The following is a 24,915-nucleotide window of genomic DNA, read 5'->3' as shown; positions in this document are numbered from 1 at the left end:
GAAAGACAGACTACTGATAATCTGGTGGGGGTGGGGGGGCAGTGGACGATGGAGGAAGTGATCTCCATAAAGAGGACAGAGCGTTCTTTGTACTGTTTTGGAAACTTTCCTGTGACCCTCAAATCTATTATTTCAAAATAAATTATTTAAAAGGCATATTAAAAGAGATATACTTCATTTTTCTCCCGATTAAAAACATACGGTATAGACACCTTTTCCTGTAAAGACAAATACAACCACCCCACTTGCTCTAACTATGGCCCAGTGCTCCAGAGTAGGGCTTCTGCACGGCCCTCACCCGTGCCCCTATCACTGGACATTTAGGTTGTTTCCACCTGTTCGCTAACACCATGCCACGGTGAAGGCCCTTGTATGCGCCGCCCCGTGCAGAGCCTATCTCGTCAGGTTCCATCTTCGTTACACCAAGGATTCTTCTGGCCTCTCCGCTGTAGTCACCAAGGCCAGCACTGAGTTCGGCTCTCAGTTAATTGACCGCGCTGGCAAGCAGAACGACTCCCGACTGCCTGGGCTAGTCTAACAATCCTACAGTCTCTACTCAGCACATTCTGATCAATTCATTTCTTCTTCCCTGGGGCAGCGCCCTCAGGATCCAATCCCACAGATGGTACCCGGAGTTTCTGCCCAATAGAAAGGACCCAAATCTTGTATGTCTTTTGCGATTCTTCTCCAAGGTGTCTTTGTACGTGGCCTCCTGAAGTACCTGGAAGCCTGACTAGCTTGAGCTAGCATGAAAACTGGCTTCTACTGCAACATGACTGCCTCCAAATGCAGGAGTGCTGCCTTTTTCCCCCTGGCTTGGGAGCCTGAGTGGGATTTAAAAGTTTGGGGCACTCGTACTCTGAAAACTACAGAACGCTTAAGAAAGAAAGTAAAGAAGACACAAAGAAATGAGAAAACATCCCATGCTCATGGATTGGAAGAACAAACACTGTGAAACTGTCCATGCCGCCCAAAGCAATCTACACATTGAATGTAATCCCTATCAAAACACCACCAGCATTTTTCACAGAGCTGGAACAAATAATCCTAAGATTTGTATGGAACCACAAAAGACCCCAAATAGCCAAAGCAACCTTGAAAAAGAAAAGCAAAACTGGAGGCATCACGATTCTGGATTTCAAACTACATAACAAAGTTGTAATCATCAAGACAGCATGGTTCTGGCACACACAAAAAAACAAAACCAGTATGGTTCTTGTTACACCAGACACAAAGATAGACTCAAAATGGATGAAAGATCTAAATGCAAGACAAGAATCCATCAAAATCCTAGAGAACATAAGCAGTGACCTCTTTGACCTCGGCCACAGTAACTTCTTGCTAGACATGTCTCTAAAGACAAGGGAAACAAAAGCAAAAATGAACTATTGGAACTTCGTCAAGATAAAAAGCTTCTGCACAGAGAAGGAAACAATCAACAAAACTAAAAGACAGCCTACAGAATGGGAGAAGATATCTGCAAATGACATATCAGATAAAGGTCTAGTATCCAAGATCTATAAGGAACTTATCAAACTCAACACCCAAGAAAACAAATAATCCAGTTAGGAAATGGGCAGAAGACATGAACAGACTCTTCTCCAAAGAAGACATACAAATGGCTACAGACACATGAAAAGATGCTCCACATCACTCGGCATCAGGGAAATACAATCAAAACCACAAGGAGACACCACCTCACACCAGTCAGAATGGCTAAAATTAACAAGACAGGAAATGACAGATGTTGGCGAGCATGTGGAGAAAGGGAAACCCTCTTACACTGTTGGTGGGAATGCAAACTGGTGCAGCCATTCTGGAAAACAGTATAGCAGTTCCTCAAGAAGTTAAAGATAGAGCTACCCTATGACCCAGCAATTGCACTACTAGGTTTTTACCCAAAGGATACAAACATAGTCATTCGAAGGGGCACCTGCACCCCAACGGTTATAGCAGCACTATCAACAACAAATTATGGAAAGAACCCAAATGTCCACTCCCAGATGAATGGATAAAGAAGATGTGGTGGTCTACACACACACAGACACACACACACACACACACACACACACACACGCACGCTGGAATATTACCCAGCCACCAAAAAGAATGAAATTTTGTCATTTGCAAGGACATGGATGGAGCTAGAGTGTATTATGCTAAGAGAAATGAGCCAGAGAAAGACAAATACCAAATGATTTCACTCCTATGTGGCATTTAAGAAATAGAATGGATGAATGTGAGGGGAAGGGGGAAAAAGAAAGAGAGAGGGAGGCAAACCATAAGAGACTCTTAACCATGGAGAACAAACTGAGGGCTGCTGGACGGGGGAGGTGGGTTGGGGGATGGGCTAAATGGGTGACGGGTATTAGGGGGCACCTGTGTGGTGAGCACTGGGTGTTCTATGCAAGTGATAAATCACTCCCGAAACCAATACTACACCACATGTGAACTAACTAGAATTTAAATAAAAATTTGAAAAATAAATAAATAAAATAAAAATAAATAAATAGAAGTTCAGGGCACTCAAAATCGTACAGTCTTCCTCCCAAATTACACCATTCCAATATTTCCATTCTCAGGGTATTGTTAACTCAAATAATGCCCTAATTTTCACGAAAAGATCTGGCAAGGCTGTGAATTCACACCATGTAATAATTCAGCGACCTACAGCTGGAAGAGGTAAGAAATCACTGAAAGCATCCATAGAACAGATTCTCTGAACATGAGCTGAGATAAGAATTTGAACTCGGAGCCTGTCATTTTCGTAAGCCCTCCCAGTGCAGCCTGCCTGTTCAGAGTCCTTATAATTCTTGTGTCTCCCATAATGACCTACTCTTCCTGTCCTGTCGTCCACCAGATCCTTGCCTTAAATAAAAGAACAAAGACGAGGGACTTTCGTCTTAACAACTTTCCATAATGCTATTGACCGAGCAGTGTGGTATGAGATCAATTAGAGAGTACAGAAATGAAAACTCCCATTTATGGCCAAATAATTTTTGATAAAGGTGCCTCAGTGGTTCAATGGGGAAAGGACAGTCTTTTCAATGAATGATGCTGGAATAATATGCCACTAACTCAAAACGTATCATACGCCTAAACATAAAAGCCAAAACTACAAAACTTTAGGGGGAAAAAGAGAAAATCTTTGTGTCCTTGGATTAGGTAAAGATTTCTTAGACATGAGAGCAAAGCACACACCATAAATGAAAAGAAATGACACAACTGGGCTTCACTGAAATTAAAAACTCTCGCCCTTCAAAACAGACTGTCAAGGGGGCGCCTGGGGGGCTCAGTCGTTCAGTATGTGCCTTCGGCTCACGTCATGATCCCAGGGTCCTGGGATGGAGCCCCGCGTTGGGCTCCCTGCTCAGGAAGGAGTCTGCTTCTCCCTCTGTGTGCTCTCCTCTCTCTCACTCTCAAATAAATAAATAAACTCTTTAAAAAAAAATCACGTATCTGCTAAAGGACTTGTAACCAGAACTACTCAACAATAAAAAGGCAAATGGCTCAATTTAGAAACGGGCCAAGGACTTGATTGGACGTTTCTCTAAAGACAGACATGGGGTCACCAAGCATGTGAAAAGACGCTTAATGTCATTAATCATCAGGGAAATGCAAGTCAAAACTACAAGGAGATAGCACTCTTGCACCCCCCAGGATGGCTAAAAATTTAAAATCTGGTAATACTGAGTGTCAGCGAGGATCTGGAGGGAATGCAAAACAGCACGGCCACTTTGGAAGGCAGCTTAGAAAGTTCCTTGAAGTGTTAAACATGGGGTTACTGTATGACCCAGCAATTCAGCTCCTAGGTGTACACCAAAGAGAAATGACACAAAAACTTGTACACGAATGTTCATAGCAGCATTATTCATAATCACCAGATGCTAGGAGAAAATTCAAATGTCCACCAACCGATGAATCAATACACAAAAACACAGTACCCTCCAAACAACGGAACACGACCCAACCATAAAACTCGTGAACATCTGAGACATGCAGATTAATTTACGCTACGTGGAAGGAGCCAGACACAAAAGACTACACGTTGTATTTCTCCATTTACATGACACTTCTTAGTAAGGCCAAACGATGGCGACAGAGAGCAGAGCAGTAGTCGCCCAAGGCTGGGGTGAGGAGCTGGGTCAGTCTCACACAGTCTCCGGGGAACTTTTCAGGATGATTATGGGGATGGCTTCACAACTGTATGACTTTTATTAAAAATCACTGTACTGGACTGTTGCAATGGGTCAATTTTGTGGTTTGTCAATGATAGCTCCGAAAAGCGGGGAGGTGGGGAGGGTTGCTCCTAGGGCTGGAAGGGCACACTCAGGAACAACTCCTGGCTCCCAGCTAGAGAAGGCTCCGTCTCTGCAGCGGCTGACAGCGGACTCGCGCTGCCTGCACTGTGCTCAGGGAGACTGCGCATGCTCGAGAAGCTGCTGATTCAGGAGACCACTGGCCAAAGGAGGAAGCTGAGGCTCCCACTGCTGGCCCCAGAAACCACCCGGCTCTCCCCCTCACATGACTCACTTCCAAATCAATCAAGACTTGGAACCTCGACAACCACCCCAGCAACCACCAATCTACTTTCTGTCTCTCCGAGGCTGACTACTTTAAGTACCTCCCACGAGTGGGATCAGGCAGTATTTGTCCTTTTGTGTCCGGCTTATGTCACTGAGCACAATGTCCTTGAGGTTCACCCATGCTGTAGCAGGTGTCAGCATGGCCTTCCTTTTTTAAGGCTGAATCATAGCCCATTGTATGGAGGGACCACACTGTGTTTATCCTTCATCCATCAATGGACAGTGGGTTCCTTTTAACTACTGTGAATTGTGCTGCTGGGAACATGAGCAAAAATCTCTTCTAATCCCTGCTTTCCATTCTCTTGGGTATATTCCCAGAAATGGGATTGCTGGGTCATATGGTAACTTTGTGTTTGATTTTTTGAGGAACCAGAGAGGCCTTTAAATGACTTTTTGGTTTATCAACTTCAACAGCATCCAACACAATATGTGAAAATGCAGCTGTGTGTCTATCTGGGAGACTATCCTAGCTCCAGACTGTGCCTAATGGACACATGAATTCACAACCCCCCAGGCACAGCGACTCAAAGTCCTTCTCGACCTTTTGGGAGCCTCAGGTTCTGCCGACCTTAACTGGCTCTTTGACACTCTCAGCTTCCCTGGCCTCCGTGACATCGTGCCTTCCACAGTACCTTCTCTATGCCACGACTCCCTTTCTGGTCCCCCTGTGAACTTTGTCACCCAAAGCTAACAACACTGGGCAGGGACTATGGAATCCCTCCAGCTGCCAGCCTTAAACCCAAGACTTTGCTACCAGTTCCTCCCTGGGAGCTGCCACCTTGGGAACCACTGGCTGTGGGGTCATACCCTTGTCCCCTAAGACGGGCCTCTGTGACCATCATGGCTCCAGGCTACGGAATCCACAGTGAGGTCACAAAGGCTGGCCACAGGAACATTCTGGATGTCCAGTCTAGAGACTTCTGTCCCCCTGTGGCTAGAGCAGGGGCGTGACCAAAGCTGATAAAAAGAAGTGGGAGACAGAAGTGGGCACAGCCTCCCTGACAACAGAGAAGGGTGAAAATGCGTCGTGGGTGGAAGGCAGGGGCTGGGAGCGGAGATATTTCAGTTCCCACCAGGGGTCAACCAGTATGCACACTGGGTGGGGTATGGACACAGAAGGTACCAGAAAGCAATTTTTTACTAACACAGACAGCAAGACCCGATGCTGATCCCACCCTCACCACCTATCTTGCTTCATTTCCTACTTTTCCCCCACTCTTCCTTATACTCCAGCCCTGATGGCCTTCATCATATTACTCTCCTTCCTCAGATGTTTTTCCCTCCCTTTTTTGCCTGATCAACTCCTACCCACTGTTCACAGCAGCCTTCCCTGACCACCCGCATGAGTAGGTGGGACCCCCTGTGCCTCCACACAGCTGGACACTCTCAGCCCTCCCCACTGGACTGCAACTGTGTATTCAGTCCCAGGAGGCCAGATGCTCCCCAGACAGTAAGAAGAGAGGCCGAAGACACAGCACACCATGTCCTCACTCAAGACACTGAGTTCAACAGAGAGAGATCACCGACAAGAAATTAAAGCCAAAGGTAGGGGGCTCTTTGGGCCTCAGAGAAGCCAGTCAGGGTTGGTTAAGGGTGGGTGAGCCAGCCTGGAGATCTCTGAGGTCGGGTCAGCGTGGTGGGGGAGGCTGGCCGGGTGGCCCGGGAAGGGAGGTGGCGAAGGTGGACACAGTTGTCAGAGGCGCCTGGTCCTCGGGAAGTCCACAGGAGAGGCAGTGGGCCCGTGACTGAGCTGTCTGCTTGCTGGTGGGGCTGCTGCTGCTGAACTCCACCCTCTGGGCCAGCGCCTCTGTCTGTCCACCCGGCCCGGCGCCCTCTTCTGCGTCTCTCTACCCCCTTCCATCTTTCTCCCTTGGTGGCGGTGACCTTCCTCTGTCCGCCATGCCTCTTTTCCCCCACCCTCCCCCACTTTCTCTGCCCACCCCTGCCGCCATGAGGGCCACAGCCCTGCCCCTCTTTCACCCACCTGCGGTCTCACTGCTCCTGAGCCCCGCCTGCCCACAGGCAACCCGTACTGGACGTCAAAGCGCGACGGCGAGGTGCACCTGCGGCGGGAGGACGCCTTCACCAGCCAGGCGCCCTTCACCGTGCATGACTTGGTCATGAACACGGCCATCAAGTACGCCAACTACATCGCGCTCGGCTCCAAGCACAGGAACGGCTGGCACCTGCTCACCTACATCGAGTACTACGAGGAGTGCCGGCGCGCCGCCAAGGCCTTCCTCAAGGTACCACGTGCTCTCCCGCGCCTGCGTGCCTCCCGCCCCTCTGCGCTTGCGCACTGCTGCGCCGGCGCCACCGCGCCTGCGTGCCACTCCCCGACACTGCCCCCCCCCCCTCCCCGTTTTCTTCTGTGCTTCTCTTGCCAGGCCGGCCTGTGCACGTGTCCTTTCCTCTAGCTCCACCCTTACCTGCGCATTCTTGCTCACCTCACTTAACCTCACTCGCCATGCGGTGTACTTAGATGCCTGTGACTTTTTTGTTAAAAAATCAGTTAGGTTGGGGCACCTGGGTGGCACAGCTGTTAGGCGTCTGCCTTCGGCTCAGGGCGTGATCCTGGCGTTGTGGGATCGAGCCCCACATCAGGCTCCTCCGCTATGAGCCTGCTTCTTCCTCTCCCACTCTCCCTGCTTGTGTTCCCTCTCTCGCTGGCTGTCTCTGTCTCTGTCGAATAAATAAATAAAATCTTTAAAAAAAAAAATCAGTTAGGCTACACTTGTGGGAATAGCATGATGTATAGATTTGTGGAATCACCGTGTTGTACCCACGAAGCTAATGGACCACTTGGTGTCAGCTGTGCTTCAAACTAACATTTTTTTTTAATTACTCAGCCTCGCCGTGCCTCAGTGTCCCCATTTGTAAAATGGGGATTTTTATATCTATTTTTTATATATGTATGATATTAAAAATATATACGTTATATATGGACATAACCATTTTATGCTTTATTAAACTTAGTATAAAACGTGTTCTATTAGCATTTTATGTACAAACATATAAAATAAAATATAAAAACACCTAGCGCAAGGGTTTGCTATAAGAATTCAGGGAGTTGGGGTGCCTGGGTGGCTCGGTCAGTGAAGCATCTGCCTTCGTTCAGATCATGATCCCTGGCTCCTGGGATCGAGCCCCACATCTGGCTCCCTGCTCAGCAGGGAGTCTGCTTCTCTCTCTCCTTCTGCTGCTACCCCTGCTTGTGCTCTTGCTCTCTCTCTCTCTCAAATAAAGAAATAAATACAATATTTTAAAAAAGTAAGAATTCAGGGAGTTTATTAAACAGCCCCTGACTCAAACTGAGCATTACATCAGCATTAACTATATTCTTATGGTAGTTATTGTTAATGTATCTCTTCCCCAACGTCTCATCTTTTTTTTTAAGATTTATTTATTTATTTGGGGGGAGGGGCAGAGAGAGAGAGAGAATCTCAAGCAAACTCCCCACTGAACCCAGAGCCTGACACTGGTCTTGATCTCACAACCCTGAGATCATGACCTGAGCCAAAACCACAAGTCAGACACTCAACCGACTAAGCCACCCAGGTGCCCCTCCCATGTCTCATCTTTTGAGTGAGGTCATCCCTGATCACCCTGGGTCGCCAGACTCACCACCCCCAACATTCTCTATCATAGCCCCTTTGAAAATGTTTTGCCCCCCTCTCATAGCCACATGGTAACATGGTTGTATAATTTTATTTGTTTGGTTGGTCAGTTCCTGAAGGCCAGGGGCCAGACTGCCTCATTCATTGCAGGCCCCCAGAATCTAGCCCCTTGGGTATGTCTTCAATGAAGAAATGCCCGTTTATCAGATTAGAAAAGGGGATAAGAGACATCTAGGGACTTGTCCAGTCAATGTAACAAAAGAGGATGCAGGAAATAGACAGTGATCCAGAGAAAACTGAAGAAGAGAAAGAGGTAGATGAGCTGGGGTGGGGTTGAAATCTTACCCTACGGTGGCCAGTGAGAGCCTCTCTGAAAGTGGCATTTCAACGAAGACTTAAACAACTGGGGAGGGGGGATCTAAGTGAATGCTTGAGGATAAGTGTTGCAGGCAGTGGAAACAAATGTGCAAAGGCCCTGGGGCAAGATGGTGCCTGGCATGTTGGCTGAACAGCAAAGAGGCCCATGTGGCTACAGCAGAGTGAGTGAGGAGGAGAGGGGGAGGTGGTGAGGGCAGTGAGTAACAGGGACAGGTCTTGCTGGGCCTTGTGGGGCTTTCACCAGTAGCGAGGTGGGAGCCATGGAGGGCTGTAAGCAGAGGGATGTGCCCAAAGTTGGGTGCTCATAGGCCCTGTGTGGATGCTGCAGAGACAACAGACTGGGTGGAAAAAGACCCGTTGAGGTTGAGATGACGATGTTTGGGACCTGTGTGGTAGCAGGGGCGGAGATGAGAAGTGGTCCGATTCTGGAGGCAAAGCCAACATCATTTCTTGGTGAACTGGGTGTCTGCGAGAATGAAAGGTGCTGAGGATAATCAAGATTTCTGTCCTCGGCAACTTGAAGGAACTGCTGTCCCTCCGACTGAGATTGCAGAAGGCGGGGTCGGCAGAGGGGAGTGGGTAACATCAGCAATTCTGTTGGGACCACGTTGAGTTTGTGATGCCCTGTTCAGACAAGGACACCAGGAGTGCGCAGTTGTACCCGAGAGTCTAGAGGGGAAAGGCCCCCCTGGGGACCAGGCATCCCCTGGTTTTGCCAGGTTGGGTGAATAGTGCACCGTTTTTAATTTTTAAGTCAATCTGGACGCCAGCACAAATAATCATGTGGGTAAACATAGCTTGAGCTATGCAGATGTTCTCCCAACATTTTATCTAACAAAAGTGGAGGGGAAAAAGGATCTTACCTAAGTACTAACCAATAAAGGGGGGGGTCACTAAATTATGGGGCAGAGGGAGAGAGAGAAACAGACTCCCCACTGAGCAGGGAACCTGAGGTGGGGACTCCATCCCAGGACCCTGAGATCATGACCTGAGCCGAAGGCAGACGCTTAACCAACCAAGCTACCCAGGTGCCCCTAAACTGGGACATCTCTGTATTACACACTATCATAGAGGTGTTGTGTTTAATGCCATAGAGAAGGGAGAAAAGTCAGGACATATGGTTTTATGAACAACGGCATATTATGATAATACAGGCATAGTACTGCCCTGATTTTGTCAAATATTTATTCATAAACATGTCAGGGGTGGAGGGCATTTTGTTTATATTTTCTCAGGGCTTTTTAGTCTCAGTACTATCAACACTTGGGGCTGGATTATGCTTTGCGGAGGGGTCTGTCCTGTACGTGAGAGGGTGTTTCTCGGCCTCTCTGGTGCCCACCCACTCGATGTCAGCACCATTCCCTTCCCCAAAAATGTCTCCCGATGTTGCTCAACGTCACCTGGGAAGGCAGAATCACCCCTGCTGAGAACCGCTGCTCTAGATGAATATGTGGTAGCTTGTAATGGGAGGAAGGCTATTTTATTAGCAAACAGAAGCACAAATGGTCAACAGAGAAAAGAGAGCCCAGGGTTCTCAGCCTGAGGCTCCCGGGCAGGTGGGGGCAAGTGGCAGGTGAGCCCACCCATGCCTCACAAGGGCCTCCTTCCCCAGCTGGGCCTGGAGCGCTTCCACGGCGTGGGGATCATGGGGTTAAACTCGGAGGAGTGGGTCATCGCCAGCATTGGTGCTATCATGGCTGGGTAAGAGGGACCTGGTATCTCCCTGGGGTACATGGGTCAGGAAGCCACCAGCCCGGCAAAGGTTCATCCTTCCTCTTGAATCCGTAGGGGGTCTCACAGAAGAGTCCCCAGTTCAGGGAGCAGACTAAGGCTCCTGTTTGGTCTGTGCTCAATGGCATTCGTCAAGGGCTCAGCCCAGAGCACCAAGCAGCTCACCCTTCCTGACCTCCTCTACCTGTCGAACTCATACACATCCTGTGAAGCCCAGCTCCCATGACCCCTCCTTCAAAAAGCCCTTCCCCCTCTCCCCAGGGTTCTCCAGCATTGAGACCTCCCCCACTTGTCCAGACCACTGGGGAACCCCTAGAGGGCAGGGCCCACGCCCAAGCTGTCCCTGAGGCATGTTGTGTCCAGGGATGTCGGCCGCACTCTGTGCCCTGTCCAAGGGACTGTCTCTCCTTTGGTAAAACCGGCCTCCTGGGAGCCCTGCAATTCACCAGTGGGTCCTCACCTCTTGGGTTCTGCTTCCAGAGGCTTCTCTGTTGGCATCTTGTCCACCAACTCCCCAAAAGCCTGCCAGGTCATCGCCGAAAGCTCAGAGATGGACATCTTTGTGGTGGATAATGACAGGCAGTTGCAGAAAATCATCCAGGTCAGTGACTCCAGGGCCTTTGGGAGCCAGGAGGGCATGCCTGGTGGAGGGCACAGCTTAGGTAAAGGCACAGACTTGGGCTGGGAAAAGGGAGCCAATGAACGAAGCGCCTACCCTCCCATTGTTACTCACAAGCTGGGAACTGTGGATTCCATGCACGGGCAGGTCTGGGGCCTCTAAGAGGTGCCAGGGATGTGCTGTTCCTGCCAAATGGCCCTCTCATTGCTGGCCGCAGCAGGTGCTCAAGCCTGAGGAAGTCAGAGCCCGTCCAACGCTGGCTCAGGGGCTGACCCCCAACACACCCCAAACTGGGACTTAGATGTACCCACTGCAAACAGATCCTCTCTTCCCACTTTTCAAAACCATTATCACGGTAAAATACACACAATATGCAATTTACCGCCTTAACCCTTTTTAGTGTACCGTTCAGTGGCACCGAGTGTTCACACGGTGTTGTGCAACGATGACCTCTGTCTGGTTCCAGAACGTTCCATCACCTGAGAAGGAAACCCTGTGCCCATTAGTGGGGATGCTTCATTTCCCTGGCCCCGGTCCCTGGCAGCCACCAACCCACTTTCCGTCTCTGTGGATTTGCCTGTTCTGGACGTTTCATCCTAATGGAACTGCGCAACAGATCCTGAGTCTCCTTGGGTCCAGGGCTGACCAGAGTGAGGTGGTTCTGGGTGTGGGCTCCGTGGCTCCGAGGCCACCTTCACTAACTCTGGGCCCTGGGGCAAGGTGTTTGCCCTTCCGGTGCCTCAGGTTCCTCACCTGTAAAATGGCGGTGGTAATAGGACCTACCTAATGGGTTTGGTTCCGAGGATGAACTAAGTAAACCTGAAATGGGTTAGGACAGAGCTTAGCATGGTCAGTGTTCAATGTTAACACTATTGTCAATAGGATCATCGATGGGTTGGTCATTCCTATTTGATCTTCGTTCCAAGGAGGGAATGGGGAGAGATCCATGGGCCTATGGGGCACCCAGAGGAAGTGGAAATCAGGGTAATGCCCACTCATGTTCGGCCACCCCACACTCCGGGTCTTCTTCTCCCTCCTATATGCCACCTATAACCCTCCACTATAAGGAACCAGTAATGGTCCTACAGCTGCAACTTCTGTGCCAGCCCCTGCCCGTCCTGCAGCCTGAGCTGAACCCTGTGAAATGTGGACCCTACGAGGACCCATGACAAGTGGGCAGAGGCATGTAGGCAAAGACAGGGCCACCACGAAACACCCACTAGGATGACTCAGATGTTTAAAACGGACAATACCAAGTGTTGACGAGGACGCCGAGCGGCTGGAACACTCCTGCACTCCTGGCAGAAATGCAAGATGGTACAGCCACCTTGGAAAACGGCCTGACAGTTTCACCGCAAGTGAAACAAACCCCTACCCAATGATCCAGACCTTCCACTCGGAGTATTTACCCAAGAGAAGTGAGAACGTGCGTCTACACTGCACATCAGTGTCCTCGGCCATTCTAGGCATGATTGTCCCAAACTGGCCAAACATCCAGTAACCAAGATCTAGTTGTTCTTCTATAATTGGGATGAACAGCGGTCCATCCGTACCACCGAACAATAGCAACGACTGGGCTCTTGCCGTTCGTGATCACGTGGCTGCGTTGAAATGTGCTGAACGGGGGACCCTCGAGGGAAGGCTACCCACCGTGTGGATTCATATATGTGAAGCCCCAGCAAAGGCAAAGCTATGGGACAGAAATCCAGAGCAGTGGTTGCCAGGTCGAAAGGAGGAAACTGACCACAAGGGGCCTGAGGAAACTTTACAGGGCGATGGAAATATTCTAGACCTTGATGAAGATGGCAGTCACACTGCGATAAGTTTCTCAAGACTCATGGGACTGCGGGCGCCTGGGGACTCAGTCGGTTAAGTGTCTGGCTCTTGATTCCGGCTCAGGTCATGATCTCAGGATCGTGAGATCGAGCCCCGAGATGGGCTCCACGCTGAGGGTGGAGTCTGTCTGAGATTCTGTCCCTCTCTCCCTCTGCCCCTCCCCCTGCTTGTGCGCGCGCTCTCTCTCTCTCAAAATAAATTAATGAATCTTAAAAAAAAAAAAAGACTCATGAACTGTAGACCTGAAAAGGGTGACTTGTACTCCATGTAAATTATTTGTCAGTAAACCCAGGCCTGTGTCGGTGAGAACCAAAACCGGTGCAGCCACTATGGAACGCAGCATGGCGATTCCTCAAAACTTCACAGTTCGCAGCAATCCCACTTCCAGATACGTACCCGAGAGAAGTGAAGGAAAGATCTTGAAGATACATTGGCACCCTCAAGTTCACAGCAGCAGTATGCACAAGAGTCAAAATGTGGAAATAACCCAAATGTCTGTTGATGGGTGGATGAGTGAATAAACAAAATATGGTCCGTCCATCCATGCGCTGGAACGGAAGGGACCCTGACACCCGCCATGACGTGGACGGACCCTGAGGACGCGGTGCTCAGCGAGAGCAGCCAGACCCAGAAGGACACATCCCGCAGGACCCCACTCCCAGGAGGTCCCCAGAGGAGTCCCATCCACACAGACAGAGAGGAGCTAGTGGGAGCCAGGGCAGGGGCAGGGGGTGGGGAGTCCATGCTTCCTGGGGACAGTCTCTGTGTGGGGAGATGGAACGTTCTGGAGATCTGTTTCCCAGTAACGCAAATACACTTAACACTACAAAGTGTATGCTTAAAAATGGTTACGGTGGTAAACTTTGCTAAGTATTTTTTAATCACAATTAAATGTTTTCACGCTTATTAAATAAATAAATAAATAAACCCAAGACAGGGTCTGTGCAGGCGACCAGGTATGTGGCCTGCGTCATCCTCCACCTGGAAGGTGAGCCCCTGATGGGGTGGGGCTGATGTAAAGAAGGAAACTTTCACTGCCCCGCTCTCCTCCTTGGTGGTTCCTTCTTGTTCCTCTTCTCTTGTTTGAACCTTAACCACAGAGTCAGGCCTGGGACAGCAGACCCCTGCTCTCCATGCTCTGTATCTTTTCCCCCGGGTGATAGCTGTGTGTGGACATTTCCCACATTTGTATCTCCAGCTTTCCCGGTAATCACCGTGGGATACCAAAGAGGAATCTCAGACGCGGCCTGTCCAGACCCGGCTCCACCTTCCCCCACCCAAAGCCTGCTCTTCCCTCGTGTTTCCGATCTCAGGTGGCAGCAACTTCCTCTTTCCAAGCTGCTCAGACTCAAGGTCTGGCCCCATTTCTGAGTCCCCTCTCTCTCAGGAAATCCCTTGGGCTCAGTGTGATCCGCAGAACGCCAAAGAGGTCCCGCCCTAATCCCTGGAACCTGTGATCCTAGCACCTCGGGTGGCAAACGGGATTTGGGATTTCGCTGATGGGATTAAGATTAAGGCCCTTTAGCTGGGAGATGATCCTGGATTATCCGGGTGGGTCCCCTATAATCACATGAGCCCTTCAAAGCACAGAATTTTCTCTGGCTGGAGACCGGAAAGAGAAGGGAGAGCAGAGAGATTCAAAGCATGAGAGGAACTCAACCCCCCTGTTTCTAGCTCTGAAAATAGAGGAAGGGACCATGAGCCAGGGAATATGGTGAGCTCTACAAGCTGGGAAGGGCCCTCAGCGGACAGCCAGCAAGGAGACAGACAGACCTCAGTCCTACAACTGCAGGGGACTGAATTCTGCCCACAACCCGAACGAACCAGTTCCCAAATGAACAGTCCTGCCGTGGAGCCTCCAGAAGGGACCTAGCCTTCCCACACCTTGATTTTGGGATTACGAGACTCTAAGCAGAGACCGGACCGAGCCGCTCAATGCTCGCTACCTTAGCGTGTCCCAGCAGCCACAGGAAACCAGCGCAGTCTGCCTTCAAAATGGGTCCAGGAGCCCTCAACGTCAAAAACAAAACACACCACCAACGAAAACCCAGTTCAAAGATGGGCGAAGGACTTGAACATGTCTCCAGAGAAGAAACACGAATGGCCAGTAAGCCCATGGGAAGATGCTCAACGTCTAAAGTCATCCAGGAAGGGCAGAAGGAAGCCGCCACGGAAGGCCACGTCACACCCACAGAGACAGCGATGATCAGAAATGCAGGTGACAAGTGGTGGTGGGGATGTGGAGCTCCTGGAGCCCTCGTGCACAGCTGGGCAATGGAAGATGGGGCGGCTCTTCAGAAAGCCAACCCCACGATCCAGTGAGCCCACGCCTAGATGTCTCCCCAAAAGAATGGAAAACAGGTGTGCAAACAAAAATTCGAACATAAACTCTCACGGCAGCCCAGACACAGGAACAGCCCAGCGGCCCACCAGCCAACGAACGGATCAATTGTGGCCCATCCCCACACCAGACCGTTCCTCGGCCCTAAGCGCCAACGCGCGCCCCCACGTGGATGGACCTTGGAAACGTGACGCTCGGTGAGAGAAACCGGACACACAAGACCACAGAGTGTAGGATCCCATCTATACGAAATATCCGGAATAGGCCGATCTGTAGAGACAGAGTGGATTGATTAGTGGTTTCTGGGGGACTGGAGGTTGGAGGAGTGGAGTCACTGCTAACGGGCACTGGGTTTCCTTTGGGGAGATGGAATGTTCTGGAACTAGGTAGAGGTGACGGTCGCATCACCTGAGTGTACTAAATACCGCTCAATTGTCCACTTTGAAATGGGTAAAATGGTAAATTCATGTGTATTTCGCTACAATGCAAAGAGAACTGGGGAGTGTCCTTGCTACCCGTGGGGGGAGTGCTGGGGAGACGGGCTGGGGGCTCAGCTGTGGCCAGCACTCGTGCCCCGCGCTTGCTGAGCCCATGCTATCTGGCAGATCCAGGGCTCCTTGAAGCACCTCAAGGCCATCGTCCAGTACAAGGAGGAGATCCGGACCCGGCTGCAGAACCTGTATTCCGTACGTCCTCACCGGGAGGGCAGGGTCGGGGCTGTGGCACAGGGGTTGAGGTCTCAGGCTCAAGGGTCCCCTTCCCCCAACCACCACCACCCCACCCCCCACCGCCTGTCTGCAGTGGAGAGGGTTCCTGGACCTGGCTGACGGCATCTCGGAAGACACGCTGGACCGGGTCATCGACTCCCAAAAGCCCAACCAGTGCTGTGCCCTGGTCTATAGCCTGTCGGTCACCGGCCCCCCAAAGGCCATGATGCTCAGCCACGACAACGTGAGTGTCCCCTCCAGAGGGGGAGCTGGGGCTCCGGATCTCGCCTGGACGAAGGTGAGCTCCCGGGGGTTGAGAACAGAATGGCCTACAGGTGACGGCTAAGGTGCTTGCAGATCACCTGGACCACAGTGGCCACGGCCCAGAGGCTGTCCTACAGGTGCCCCCCGGAGGAGCAGGAGATCCTGGTGAGCTACCTCCCCCTCAGCTACATGGGGGCCCAGCTCTTCGACATGTGGGTCTCCATCTCTGTCGCCGGAGCCCTCTACTTCGCCCAGCCGGACGCTCTGAGGGTGAGCGGAGCTCCCCCGCCCTCCTCCGTGGTGGGTGCAGGCGAGGCTGGGGAGGCTGGCGGGGTAGGGGTCACCCTGCGTGGGGTGCTCGACCCAGAACTGGAGTCCCCTCCCTGCCCCCGCCCCCAACCAGCTGTGCAACTTTGGTCTTTCTCCTCTCTGGGCCTCAGTTTCCCCATCTGGAAGTGAAGGGGCTGAAGCAGACATGAGCTAGTGTCCTGGGGAATGGGAAGCTCCTACCACGGGGCAAAAACCACCAGTACAGGAAGCTTCATTAGGCCACTAAAAGAGCACGTGAGGGGAAACAGCCCAAGTGCCCGTCAATAGATAAATGGATAAATAAATGAGGTCCACCCATCCAATGGCATATGATTCAGCCTTAAAAAGGAAGGGAGCCACGACGTGGACGGACCCTTGAGGACACTGTGCTCAGCGAGAGCAGCCAGACCCAGAAGGACACATCCCGCAGGACCCCACTCCCAGGAGGTCCCCAGAGGAGTTCCGTCCACACAGACAGAGAGGAGCTGGTGGGAACCAGGGCTGGGGCAGGGGGTGGGGAGTCCGTGCTTCCTGGGGACGGCGTCTCCGTGTGGGGAGATGGAACGTTCTAGAGACAAAGGGTGGGGGTGGCTGCAGGACGGGGAGAGTGTGCTTCATGCCAGGGAGCTGTGCGCTTAAAATGGTCAAGATGGTGTTATGTGGATTTTACTGTAATAAAAAAAGGCACCTGAGGTCACCAACAGAGATCCTGCAACCTCAGTCACAGTTGTGTTGACTCTCGGAGGGTAGAGAATCACACACTTCCCATCAGGACAGGAAGTAGGGAAAGCGAAGGACCCAGACATCGTTGCCGGCATCCTTAGGACTCCCTCAGCCAAGGGGCCCGCACACTTGTCCCGCAAAGGGCCAGGCAGTGAGTGATTCAGGGTCCCTGGGCCCAGGGGCGCAACTGAGGCGAATCACGTAGGTACTTAGGGAGAGAACAAACTTCTGCAGATTTCTCGTTGAAAAAATGGGAAACGTTATGAACACGAAAGCTTCGATTTCATATTTCCACATGTCACAAGATCTTCTTCTTCTTAGAGCTCTTTAAAGGCCTTTTAATCATGTGAAACCCGGCTCCGCTTTGCGGGGGGGCCTTTGTGCAGGTGGGCACCTTGGGCTTTGCTCGGCTTAGTCCCGGTTTTACTCTCCAGCATTCATTGTTCATGTGGCGCTTGTGGTCGCTGGGGAATCTCTCTTGGTAACCGAGAAGATGTGAAAATAGTGACAAAACCAGAGTTTGTCCCTCCCCATCCCCATTTCCTCCTATGCTCTACCCCCCATCCCTCCCTGTCTGTCTCATCTTGTCTCTCTCTCCCTCCATCTCTTAATCTCGGCATGTGTGTCTGTCATTCTCTGTGTGTCTCTGTCTCTATCTCTGTCTCTCTCTGTCTCTGCACCTTCCCGTCCCTTCTCTATCCACCCTTGGCCCGGCTCAGGGTTCTGGGCGAGGGTGGACAGGACCACAGAAACAGCCAACAGTGTGTTGAGCCATGTGGGGAAGGACACGGGTCCTGCGTGTCCCGCTGATCAGGGCGGGTGGGAGCAGATGGTCCTGGCCCATCCCCTTCGGCGCTCCCTGCCTCACTCACGACACGGCTCCCAGCCATGGCCGCAGGAAAGGGCTTCACACACCCAGCCCCACAGTCGGGCAGGGGGGCTGAGGGCTGGGGCGGGGTTGGCGGGGAGCCCACCGTGCCGTGTGGTGCAGGGCTCCCTGATAGACACGCTGCGGGAGGTGAAGCCCACCCTGTTCCACGGCGTCCCATGGGTTTGGGACAGGTTGCTGGACAACCTGAAGACCAGCCAGCTCTCGTCAACCCCATTCCGGAGGAGGATCGACCAGTGGGCCATGTGGCTGGGACTCAAGACAAACAGAAAGCGCATGTTGAGGTGAGGCTGGGTCTCAGGGCTGCCCCAGAGGGGGTGGGGGGCTGCCCGGCCGGCGTGGAGTCCTGAGGCCCAACTCTGTTCTCCTGCGTCGGCTCCTCCAGGCAGACCCATGCCCCGCTGTGCTTTGGCCTGGCCAAGAGGCTGACCTTCAACCAGGCCCGGAGGTTCCTGGGCCTCCATCACTGCCGGCAGTACTTCAACTTGGGCCTGGGGCTCTCCAGAGCCACCCTGGATTACTTCCTCAGCCTCAACATGCCCATCTTCGAGCTCTACGGCCTGTCCGAGAGCACGGGCATCCACACGCTCTCCAGGCAGCAGGACTTCCGGCTGCTGAGGTGGGTCCTGGTGGAGGGACGGAGAGAGGACTGGGCGGGGGTGGGGGTGGGGGGATGGCCAGAGCTGACCCTGACCAGGTGCACACGGTCCCCCTACGCAGTCCTTCCCCACTGCGGGACGCATATCCGAAGGCCAATGAGTGAAAGCAAGTGAGCCCATGAGTGCGATGACCTGAAGCCCTTCCGATTTGTTTCCTAATTTGCAAACCATTCTTTTTACCAATGGCCAACCATTTTTGACACCCTGGCCCCTTGGGAGGGAACACATTCATTGCTGTGTAAAGGTTACCCTCAAATGTAGCAGTTTAGTACCACAAACATGATTTCGTGGTCTCTGTGGGTCGGGAACTGGGGAGCTGTGTGGTCCTGGCTCCGAGTCCCTCACAGGCCCGCAGCCAAGCTGTTGGCTGGGGCAGCCTCATCTGAAGGCTCAACCGGGGCCAGAGGAGCCGCTAGGAGGCCGGCTTCCTCGCACAGCTGCGGGCGGGAGGCCTCCGTTCCTTGCTGCTTTCAGTGGGTGGCTTTGCTTCTTTGCTCTGCCAACCTCTCTACAGGGCTGCTTGGGGGTCCCCTGCCATGGCAGTAGGCTTCCCCCATATAAGAGACCCCAGAGAGGGCAAGGCAGGAGCCACAATCTCCTTTAGGTCTAGGCCAGATTCAGCAAATAAAAATATAGGACACCCAGGAACGTTTGATTTTTCCACAAACAACTTCGTTTTTTTTTTAAGTATAAATATATCCCCTGTAATATCTGGGATATACTTATACTTACACAAAAATTTGTAATTCAGATATAACCAGGCATCTTACATTTGATCTGGCAACCCTATTATGACCTAACCCAGAAGTGGCACTTTTATTATTTCTGCCATGCCTGATGGGATCAGGCCCACCAGCCCTCTCCAGGGTGGGAGGGGGCTACACTGGGATGTGGATTCCGGGTGGGCAAAGCCATCTTGGAGGCTGGCTACTACCACCACTGATTCAGTTCAGGGCCCCCTGCACATTTCCTGGAGGACTCAGCCTGTGTTGAAAAACCAGGACAACACAGGGGACTTGAATGAGTCACGGTCCTTTTGGTGTGCTGGCTTTCTCCCCCGCCCTCAATCTCCCTAACCTGGGGCTCACCTCTGGACAGGTGACCATTTTCAAAGATCACACCAGACACTCTTTAAAGCGACAGGGACAGATTGTATTCACTACTACTGTGACGAGAAGGGTCCTGTGTGAACTGACCTCCACTTCAATTTGGGCCAAGGGACTGGATGTCTTAGAGGGGTCTGTGGGGTCGGGGAGGTGGTGCCTGGGAAGGGGCCGTCACAAAAAGTAGGAGGGGGGTTCACTAACTGAACCCATCTGGGTCTGTCGACAGGCACTTGCTTCTCTGGAGAGAAATCCACTTCTGGTGTGTTTGTGGCAGGAGGCTTAGATCAGAGCAAGCTGCCCTCTGCGGTGGGGTCCTGGGCCTCCCACAGGCGGGGGGGGGGGGGCAGAGTTACCTCCCTGAATGTTTGCATTTCAAAGACAGGAGAAGGTCTGGGTGGTAGATTTGCACCTCGAAGGGCAGAGCAAGGACTTATCTGCAAGCTTCTTAAAGTAGCTCCTCTGAAGGGGGCTTAGGGGGCCCTCTGGGAGCTTTCTCGGGCAGGGATGTAAGGGGGAGGGAGCCGTCCTGGGGACGTGGCCTGAGTGCTCGGAGATGCTAAGGTTTTCTCAAGTCTCTCCGTGCGGGAGGGGGTGACGCGGTTTGGCTCGGAGCCTGCAGGTCTCAGAGAGCAAGGCCAAGGGCTAGAGAAGAGAGCTCAGAGGGGCCCGAGCAGCGTTTGCTCAAGGACAGGGTCCGCGGCACCATCCTTACAGCACCGAGCAGCATTTGCTCAAGGACAGGGTCCGCGGCACCATCCTTACAGCACCGAGCAGCATTTGCTCAAGGACAGGGTCCGCGGCACCATCCTTACAGCACCTTGCCTTCGGGGAGGCGGAAGCAAGCTTCAGCAGAGACAGGATGAAGAGCTAGTCACAAAGGGTCTCCTGGACCCCCAAACCCGGAGAGGCAGGGCAGAAACAGGGACAGGCACGGAGGCTGAAGGAAGGACGGGTTACATGGCTGGAGCCATTGGATCGGGCGGCGGTGTTTGGAGCTGCCTTGCTTTCTGGGGAGCCACTTGGCGTGTTGAGTGATCCCTGCCTGCTGGTGGTGTCAGACCACTAGGGTTACAGCGGGGGGGGGGGGGGGGGACGACACACGACGTCAAGAATCCCTGCCACGTGGGGGGTGGGGCTTGCGATCTAAGCAGCCAGAGCCAGCCCTTGATGCTTCTAGAATCTATCGCTCCTCACAAGACATCAGCAGCTCGAGGAAGTGGGGTTGGCAGCCGTGAAATCAGAGCAGGGGGGCTCCGCGGAGCCTCTCAGTTTCCCTTTCTTTCATTGGGCTGGGTGTGGAGCGTCCACATGCCCTGCCAGCTTGGTTCCAAGTCAGGGAGGGCCAAGCCTTCCCTCCCTGGGGGGCCACAGCCTGTCTCCCTCTCCCCCTGCCCCCTGCTTTGGATCTGCAGTACTCTAGAAGCCAGCCAGGCGGGAAAGGCCTAGCATCTGAACAGCTGGGAGCCTGGGGGAAATGAGCAGTGAGCGGGGGTGCCCCTGTGCCAGCGGGAGTCTCTGTCTGGTGTGTCTATAATACCCCTTCCCTGCCCGCTGTCCCCAGCTGTGGGAAGTCCCTCCCCAGCACCCACACCAAGACACAGAAGGAAGATGAGGAGGGCATTGGGGACATCTACATTTGGGGCCGTAACGTCTTCATGGGGTATCTCGATGATGAGGAGAATACCCAGGCGAAGATCGATGCCCGTGGCTGGTTGCACACAGGGGACCTGGGCTTTATGGACCCTGATGAATTCCTCTACGTCGTGGGCAACACCAGAGGTGAGCAAGACAAGGCTACAAGGTGCTCTGAGACTGCCTCTGGCCGGGCCCCACAGGGCCGCCGTGGACAGTGGTGCGGGTTGCACACAGCACAATGATGAGGGAGGACTAAGGTCCAGCTTGGAAGAAGGGTCACCCTTTGCACACCGGGGCTCCATCTCTGTCGTTTCTGAACATCAGGGGGTGGCCATGGGCTCCAGGAGAGCTGACTTGATGCGGCTTTTCAGGAGCACAGCCCTGCTCCCTCTCCGCATGCAGATATCATCACCCTCAGCTCAGGCGAGAAGATCAACCCGAACCCCATCGAGGAGCGGGTGAAGAGGTACATCCCCATCGTGCGCTACGTCGTGCTCGTGGGCCAGGACGCGCCATACCTGTGTGCCCTGCTCACGCTGAAGGTACCTCGCGGCTGTTTTTGAGCCTCGTGGTAATCCGGGCTGTTGGCTGGACGGAGGCTGCTGTCCCGGCTTCGAGATGGGGAAACTGAGACTGGGAGAGGCGAGGCCACGCGTCAGTCACTCGGTGCCAAGCCTGGGGTATGCTGACCAGGCCCCATGGAGGAGAAGCTCCTGGCCTGTTTCCAGGGAAATGGCAGCTGGACCTAGGAAGTGGGGACGTGTGGGGCAAGTCTCCCCAAGCCGAGCCTATTTTCTCATTTGCGCCATGGGGATGGGGACCCGGCCCTCCCAGGGTGGAGAAGAGAGTGACAGGTGACCCACGAGGGTGAGCTCCTGCCTGGGGAGCTGGGCTGGGGGGCTGCTGTGGGCCTCGGGGCAGCTGGGGGCCGCCTGACCCATTGCCCCCGAATGACAGTGTCAGATCAACACGGACACAGGGGAGCCCCGGAACGCACTGACCAGCGAGGCAGTCGCTTTCTGCCGGCAGCTCAGGAGCCAGGCCACCAGGCTGTCGGACATCGTGTACGACGGAGACCCAGTGGTCTTGGAGTTCATCAGCCAGGGCATCGACGCTGCCAACGCAGAGGTCGCCTCGAGCAGCGCCAAGATCGTCAAGTGGGCCATTCTCAGGACGGACTTCTCCATAGCTGGAGGGGAGCTGGGTGAGCGGGCGGGCGCCCGGGGAGGGCTCCTGGTGCGGGGCTCATGCCCAAGCCCCTGGCGTGCTCCTTAACACGCCACCATCTCCCGGGCTGGGATCCCTGGCGTCTGCGATTCTCACCGGCCCCTCCAAGGAATCTGGCAGGGGTGAAGGCGCTCCTTCATGGGGGGAAATTCTCAGGGCACTTTGGGATGGGCCTACCGGCCCTCTCCTCCTCGGGCTCCTCCATCCGAGCCGCCTACTGTTCCGACCCCAGCGCCACCCACCCCCCCGCCGCACCCCCAGGACAGATCTGGCCCACTAACACCTCATCCTGTTGTGAGGGAGCCTCCTGCAGGGGGGGGGGGGGGAGCTCGCCTTGCACGTGATTCTGTTACAGGGGCAACCACCAAACTGAAGAGGGCCATGGTGGCCAGGATCTACCAAGCTGAAATTGAGAGCCTTTATGAGGAGGACGAGGAGGAATACTAGCAGACAGCAAAGGCCCGGGGCTTCCTGCTTCATCCCCGGCCTGCCGTCCCCCTCCCTCCGTCCCCCTCTCGGACGATCCGGACCATCGAGGAGCTGCCTTCTAGAAGGAGGGAAGCTGCTCCGAGTGCCAAATGCCAAGTGGGGACAGGTTTTAACTAAGATGCCCCCTCTGGGGTTGTGTTTTACATTTAAAGGTAAAAGATAATAAAGTTGGTTTCACTAAAGCAGTGGTTCTTACCAGGGTGGTCCTGCGCCCCCCCTCCAAACACACGTGGTGATGTCCGGGACATTTTTGGTTGTCTCCACTAGGCAGGCAGGTGCTAGAGGCACGTGGTCGGCGGGTGCGGAGTTTCCCACTAAAGGCTCTGGAAAAGGTAAAGCCAGGTGTGATCGAGCTCATAGGTTTCCTCACTTTGAGAACTCCGCACACACTAACATGAGAGAGGCGCGGGACTGCCGCACAGGCTCGCGACCCCCTGGAGAGATGGTGCAGGAAGGTCCCCTGGCCGTCTGCAGTCACCCGGAGAGAACAGCCGTGGGTTCTCTGGGGACCCACCCAGTGCCATCCAGGACCCATTTTTTTTGGAAACTAAAATTAAAACTAAAACGTTAACAGGAAACTTCAGGGCGACGAGATAAAGAAAACGTTCTAGAACTCAAGCTGATTAGGTTCCATCGGAAAGCAAACACAGGGAATTCTAGGAGGGGAATAATAACGAAAAGGGACTAGTCCTACCAGTAATCAAGAAATGCCGACGCCGCGGGAATTAAAAGCTCAGTGATGGGGCATAAATAATAGATGTGCAGAGGAGAGGAGCCTGGCACACGGACAAGAATGCAGGAATGGAGTGGCCTTTCACGTAGTGGAGGAAGCACGGGTTAGCCCGTGACCGTGACTGTGACCGGGGGTGCAGTGCCTACCGCGGAAACAGAGCTGGGGCCCTGCCTCCTGGCAGGATGAACTCCAGACGGAGCAAACCGAGAGGTGAGAAAGAACCCAAGGGAGGGAAGAAAAGGGGGGGAAACGTTAAATTGCTGGAAGGAGCCTTGAGAGAACTTGTAAACTTTGTATCGCCCTCAACCAGGAATAAGCACCCAGCAGCCACTGAGGGAGAAGCTGGATGAAGACATAAGGCTCCCGCGTGGTGAGGGACGCTGACCTGGCCAGGGCGGGAGGGCAAGCGGGGGCCGCAGAACATCTGCCGAGAGCCCCATCTCATGCTCCACGAGGAGCTCCGAGAAACACGCACGCACAAGCAGGATGATGCCTGAGAGCCCCGGCAGACGGGGGTGGGGGTGGGGAGAGGCCGGCGCAGGGCCCTGAGACCCGGTTGCACCCCTGCACGGTGCGAAGAGCACCAGGGAAAACCGTCCCGAGCCGCCCGCAGGACTAGCGGTGTGAGTTCGGTGTATTTACACAGCGTAAGGACTTGGACTGAGCTCTCAGACACGGGGAGGAAAAGGCGTGCAGGTGCGCCACCATTTGTGAGGGAGCGGATGACGGCTCCCAAGGGACGCGTAAGAAAGTGGACATGGAAAAGCAGCAGGAACGAGGATCACGTGCCCTTGGAACCTTAGACTCGTCTTGAGCCTGCATCCTGAAAATATAGATTTAAAATGGAAGCTTTGGAAATACTCAAGGCAAAAGCATTTAAAAGGGACAGAGACGTCCTACTGATGAAAGAACCAAATCACCAAAACGTACGGAACTGTTTTCAACTGAAGGACAAAAAGGAAACTTGAAAGGCACCAGAGACCAAAGCCTCAAAGGGACAGACCAGAGGGCTGACTTCTCAGCAGGAACGGCGGGTGGCGGGTGGCCACAGAGCCCCTGCGCCTCG

At 53.3% G+C, this 24,915-nt stretch overlaps 1 protein-coding gene across 1 annotated transcript; it reads left to right on the top strand.

Annotated features, from left to right (window-relative positions):
• The first annotated feature begins 6,067 nt into the window (after positions 1-6,067).
• Positions 6,068-23,162, top strand: ACSBG2 (acyl-CoA synthetase bubblegum family member 2). Its single transcript, XM_087866677.1, has 13 exons — positions 6,068-6,131; positions 6,609-6,832; positions 10,194-10,282; positions 10,793-10,913; positions 15,714-15,794; positions 15,910-16,059; positions 16,173-16,349; positions 18,103-18,284; positions 18,386-18,619; positions 21,327-21,544; positions 21,803-21,942; positions 22,358-22,604; positions 22,983-23,162. Exons 1-13 carry the CDS (start codon positions 6,068-6,070, stop codon positions 23,072-23,074), a joined length of 2,019 nt encoding a protein of 672 aa, XP_087722803.1. The 3' UTR covers positions 23,075-23,162.
• The last annotated feature ends 1,753 nt before the right edge of the window (positions 23,163-24,915 follow it).

This window comes from Ursus americanus, chromosome 14 (genome assembly GCF_024610735.1).
Source record: "Ursus americanus isolate L20-20 chromosome 14, mUrsAme1.1.p, whole genome shotgun sequence".
Taxonomy (NCBI): domain Eukaryota; kingdom Metazoa; phylum Chordata; class Mammalia; order Carnivora; family Ursidae; genus Ursus; species Ursus americanus.
The sequence above is the reverse complement of the archived record's forward strand: the minus strand, read 5'-3'. Positions and strand labels throughout refer to the sequence as shown.